Source organism: Aegilops tauschii, chromosome 3 (assembly GCF_002575655.3).
Source record: "Aegilops tauschii subsp. strangulata cultivar AL8/78 chromosome 3, Aet v6.0, whole genome shotgun sequence".
Taxonomy (NCBI): domain Eukaryota; kingdom Viridiplantae; phylum Streptophyta; class Magnoliopsida; order Poales; family Poaceae; genus Aegilops; species Aegilops tauschii.
In genome coordinates this window covers 276,397,069-276,403,249 of record NC_053037.3, presented here as the reverse complement: position 1 = coordinate 276,403,249, position 6,181 = coordinate 276,397,069, and the positions used below count along the sequence as shown (strand labels likewise).

General features: G+C 43.4%; 1 protein-coding gene across 1 annotated transcript; it reads left to right on the top strand.

The window, feature by feature from the left end:
- The first annotated feature begins 779 nt into the window (after positions 1–779).
- LOC120975761 (uncharacterized) lies at positions 780–1,409 on the top strand. The gene has a single exon (XM_040402463.2). It carries the CDS (start codon positions 780–782, stop codon positions 1,407–1,409), a length of 630 nt encoding a protein of 209 aa, XP_040258397.2.
- The last annotated feature ends 4,772 nt before the right edge of the window (positions 1,410–6,181 follow it).

Genomic DNA, 6,181 nt, shown 5'->3' with positions numbered 1-6,181 from the left:
GTTAATGACAGGTGACGTCACGGCGGTTTACCATGATCCTAGAAGATGATGTCACGGCGGTTTACAAGATTATGTGAAGATGTTGAAGTAGAAATTTTCTTAAGTATTGAGGATTGACATGAACCAGTTCAAATCAATCTGGGGCCTAATGTTGGGGATATTACCACTGGGCGTAAACCGGCCAGGAGAGGCCGGGTTAACCCCATAAGTAGTTCATCTGTATCTAAAGTCCATGAAGACATACGGTGACGCTTCATGAAGGCCCAGGGCCCAAAGCGGGTTTAAGGCCTGTAGACATAAACTGGCATTGATATGTAAACTTGTGTTGTAAGATAGAAGTAGCAGAGACCGAGCCGGACACGATTATGAGCCGGCCTCGGGATTCTGTAAACCGACGGGCGTCAACCCATGTATATAAGGGTACGACCCTGCAGCGGTTCAAGAAGGACGGACAACAACTCGAGACTCAGGCAAAGCGTATTCGCTCCCTGGTCATCGAAACCCCATCAATTCCATCACAACTAGACGTAGGATTTTACCTTCATCGTAAGGGGCCGAACTAGTATAAAACTCTCTGGCATCCCTTGTCCGCTTTAACCCCTTTTAGCTAACCCGTAGCGATGGCTCCACGACTAAGTCCTTTCTCTAGGACATCTGCCGTGATAAAACCACGACAACTACCTCCACCGCCACATCCGCCAACCACTAAACAAATCATGTGCATGTTCGAAGAAAGAAGAAACAATGATTTGCTTGAACTATTGAAAAGTGTGCAGGCTATGGTTGGGCAGAATGGAAATCAGAATGGCCATCACTCCAAGCTCTCAGATTTTCAAAGGACTAAGCCACCCAGTTTTAATCAAGTTGCTGACCCTCTGGAAGCCGACGACTGGTTAAGGACAATTGTAAAGAAATTGGACATTGCTCATACTAAAGAAGGTGATAAGGTTCCATTTGCGACTCACTATCTGGAAGGAGCCGCAGCTATTTGGTGGGACAATACTAAAGCTATGTGGCCAGCAGATGAAGAAGTCACATGGGATAAGTTTAAGGATCAGTTCCGCAAATATCACATCCCTACATGTATCATGAAAGTCAAGCAGCGTGAGTTCCTATCCCTCACGCAAGGAAACCTATCTGTCACTGAGTATTTGAACAAGTTCAATCATTTGGCCCGCTATTCCATGTATGATGTGGCCATCGAAGAGAGAAAAATCGACAGATTCCTTGGAGGACTGAATCAACACCTCAGATGCACTCTCAGTATGCTTGATTTTCCGGATTTCCAGACTCTGGTAAATAAAGCCCTGATTGCAGAAAGGGAGCACAAGCTTATTCAGGACAGTAGGCCCGTTTATGATGACCGCAAGCGGAAGTTTGAGCCTAAGAAGGAAGGAACCATATTCTAGAAGGCTCGTGCCTGGCAACAGACACAGGTTGAGTATAAGCCTAATTGGCAGCAGAATGTTAATAAGACCGCTACCAACTCAAGAATATTGTGAACAACCCGATACACGAAGATTGTCAGCGTAGCAATGCATGCTTTCTTGTGGGCAAACCGGACACTACGCCAGACAGTGTCCCAAGAACGACAAGTCAAATGCTCCATTCAATCCGCAATTAATCACATGGGGGCATACCCTGGCCAGAAGACTATCCAAGGGCAAGTTCATCACCTCTCCAAAGAAGAATCTCAAGAGAACCCGAAAGTCGTCATTGGTATGTTTTCAGTTAATAACATACCTGCAATAATTTTGTATGACTCTGGGGCTTCCCATTCTTTTATTTTGCGGAGTTTTGCTTCCCAAAACAAGTTTTCTTGCTCGGTTTTGGAAAAGAGTATGATGGTACAATCCCCGGGATCATTGCTCAAAAGCAATTTGACCTGTCCCAATTTCGAGATTGACATCAAGGGAGTCATGTTCCCAGCTTCTTTGATAGTCAACGAGTCTGCCAAGTTGGATATTATTTTGGGAATGAACTGGTTAACCAAACATCAAGTATGCATCAACTGTGCAACCAGAGAAGTAACATTGACAAACCTGGAAGGCCAAACTACAAAATTCTTTGCTCGAAGAAGCATGCCTAAGAAAGAAATGGTCTTCGCAGCTATAGCTGAAGAATTGGATCTAATTCCTGTGGTCAGTGTGTTTCCAGATGTATTTCTTGAGGAACTACCAGGAATGATGCCAGACCGTGAGCTTAGTTTGCAATTGACCTTGTGCCCGGGACCGCTTCGTTATACAAGAAGTATTACCGGATGCCCACATCCGAATTAGTGGAATTAAAGAAACAACTTGATGAGATGCTTCAGAAAGGATACATTCGTCCAAGCTCTTCACCATGGGGATCACCCACAATCTTCGTGGACAAGAAAGACGGCAGTCTTCAGATGTGTGTGGATTACCGTCAGTTGAATGATGTCACTATCAAGAACAAATACCCGCTTCCAAGGATTGATGATTTGTTCGACCAACTCAGTAGGTCAAAAGTATTCTCCAAGATTGATTTGACACTACTAGGGAAAAGCCTAGCAATAGCGCGGGTTTTAGGCCTACCGGTAGCGCGGGGGGCAGCGCTACTGGTACGGCGCTACAGCTAATGGTTAGCAGGCGTGGGTTAGCCCACGCTACTGCTATATCCACTTAGTAGTAGCGCTTCCTGGAAAGGGCGCTACTGGTAATTACCAGTAGCGCTTCTCGCAGCCCGCGCTACTACTATATTCCGTATTATATTTCTTTTTTATTTCATGTTGTATTCATACAATTTATACAAGTTTTCATACAGCAGCAATTTAGAGATTGTTTTTGCATCATAATGAGTTATTACATCACTAGGTGAAAGAACCGTGGACTAGTTTCAAGTGGATGGACATCCACTTGAAACTAATCCGCGGTTCTTTCACCCAATGATATAATAAATATCATCATCATCATATCATTAACAACTTATCATAATAATACATCATTGTCATATAACACCTCCACATGATCACTGTTTTCATCAATGAGACATCACATAGCAAGTTGGTCACTACTCATAATCACAACTCATCATCATCATCAACTCTAACACATTGTACCACATAATAAATATTGTACCTAGGACCTACTTCTCTCTCATAGGACCTACTACCTTCTCTTAGGTAAAATAGCATAAAACAAGATAGCCCCTGACTCTCCATTATGGAGAATGGAGATTATACTGTCTCCAATTCTTGCCTTTCGCACAATGTTGCTTCCAAGAACCTCCCTACGACTGACCATACATTTTTTCCATTCTTTGATTATCATGTCTTCACCGGTTTTAGAAATCCGATATGGACAGGTGTGATTCGTAGGATGACCTAGCTATATGTTCAAAGCATCAAGGCGACCATTCTGATACATCAGATGAGGCACACAATCCATCTGGATTTTTTGTTGAAAAACGTAGTAATAACTTCGTAGTTAGCAATGTAGTTAAGTTTTAAAAGAATTTATGCAAAAGATGCACGGATGTCGTAATAGTAAAAAATCTTACCATGGCATCTCCATGGATGTTACCATAGTTCAACACGTGCACTAGTGGCACATATTGACCATAATGTGGAGGAGTTTGATAATAGGTATTGTAATTCTCAAGATCAGTACAAAATGCGATCAGATGATTTTTCTCCTGATAAGTTAACTCAGAGCCATTGGTGTAGTAGGTTCTGTCTACCATCTTCCGCACATGGTTTGAAGAATGAAAATAAGCTATCAATGGAAATAAGCTGTCAACTATTTTGAAATAAACAATATAAATTAGTTAATAACTATGTTTGAGAAACTCACATAGCGGTAGAATTGGAAGCGTATCAATAAGGACCCAAATGTCCATATTGTCTTGGTCGATGTTAGGATCACCAAGATCCATGGTGACAAGCATACCCTCATAAAAACCATACATCTTGCAAAGTGCTTCCCAATGTGTGCAACCAAAATGGGTTACGCTCTCAGAATTGTGCAGATTTACGTCAAAATCCATACCATGCTGGGTCCTTAGGTGAATTTTCTTTGTTTCAAAACTTTCATGGTGTCCTCTCCAAGACATAGCGTCTTGCATGGCATGGGAAAAGCTAGTCGAATTGTAAAAGATGAAAATTACACGTTGAAATAGTTGAAGTCGTGCTTAATTACGAAAAAACACTTGTCGTCGTTGCGTACCATTTCAACATCGAAGGTCTCCTGGAGCTTAATGCTGAAGTGCCGATCTTCGTCCAGGTGAGGCCTGTCGCACAGACCTCGGTCATCGTTGCACCAGTCGCACTCCCCCGGGAGACTTTCGTCGTCCGAGTATGACATTTCTTATGTTCATAATTCAAAGATTAAACTTGTACAATTAAATATATGTACTACAAAAACTAAATTAGATCATTATTATTCATCACGGGTTGACTATCGGTCTGCCGAGTCTTTTCTTGATAACTCTCAGCTCACGTGGTGTATACATTTGACCGTTGGTGATGATCGCTCCTCCTTTCGTCCCTGAGAGCATTACACTAAAATGTCTAGCACACGGGAAAGAAGGAGAAGCGACCACCATGACTACAGTCGGGATTCTTCGTCCTCTCATATATGGTGGAGCCTCGATAGACTTAAAGTCAACCGAAAATGTCATTAATTATCTTTCTAGAAAATCCAGGCCACTCGCTATATCCTACATATTCTAGCACAAGTCATGCCAAAATTCACGGAAAAATCTGGCATGACCTTTGCTAAAAAGGACATATCGAGCGCCTGAAATTTGCTGGAACGGAAATTAATCAACACTCCGAAAAAACATAGGCCACTCGGAGGTGTAACCTGCAAACATGACCGGCCACTTGGGCAAGCACATATCCTATTTGAGCAACACAAGATATACATGTTTTTATCTACATCATGTGAGCATTCAAACTTGATGGTCATTGTATTTCAATGGTTGAAAATATGAACAAAAACATTTCAAAATATCTTATAGGACTCATATTGACATGGAGATTTGGCTGGTCTTACCTCGAGGTCGGAGGGGGTCGGTGACGGGGACGACGGCGGGGACGATGGAGGGGCTCCTTGATTTCTACAAAAACAAAAAAACCTATAAGCTATCAACTAATCAAATGCATACGCCTTGCATAGTGGGGGTCCAATTTGAGCATTCAAAATAGGAGTACTTCTCTAATTTGAGCATTCAATAAGCAAAACCAAATCGTAAAATAACTAAGTATTCAAATTAGCATTAATTCAATAAGCAAAACTACATCATCTCTAGCATCCGTACATCGTCGAATATTATCACTAATACATCTCGAATAGTGTCATACATATAACATCACTAATACAACTAAAACCCTAGAAAACGATGGGTATCAGCGCGGGCGGTGGACACCCAAAGAGAAGGAACGATCACATGATCATAGCTCCAGTGAGATCCCTGAAGAACCTGCCAGGTGTTGGAGAACCTGCCCTCCAACGCAACCACATAGCGACAGACGTGCTCGTCCTCCTCGCTTACACGGTGACGTACCACCTCCGCGGGGTCCTCAAGCCTCTGCACCGTCACTGGCCCACGCGACCGCCACCAAAGAAGGTTCAGGTCAACAACGGGCTGGCTCCTCACCAAGCTGCAGCCCCCGGTAGGTAGTACCTCCCAGTACCAGCCCGACGGAGCCCAGTCCCGGACATGGCCCCTCTGATCAAGCAGGTGTCCTCCACCGAGTCGACGACGGGGATGCGGGATAGGCATCGTCGACGTCGATGCGGGAATAATTGCTTTAACTAAAAAAATAACAACAAATGTGACATGTTGATGAGGACATCACTAACAAAGTACCAAGATGTACGAAGACCTTCGACAAATATTTTGGTGGGATGGAATGAGGAAGATCATTGCCTATTTTGTTGCTTGTTGCGACATCTGTAACAAGGTGAAGGCGGAACATCAGAAACCCTCCAGACTTCTCCAACCTTTACCCGCTCCACAATGGTAGTGGGATGATGTCTGCATGGATTTCATCACAGGCCTGCCAAAGACTCACCGAGTCAATTATGCAGTATGGGTTGTGGTGGACATGCTCACAAAGGTAGCTCACTTCATTCCCATCCGAAGCACCTACCGAGCCGATCAACTCGCGCAACTATATGTGTCCAGAATCATCATTTTACATGGAGTGCCAAGA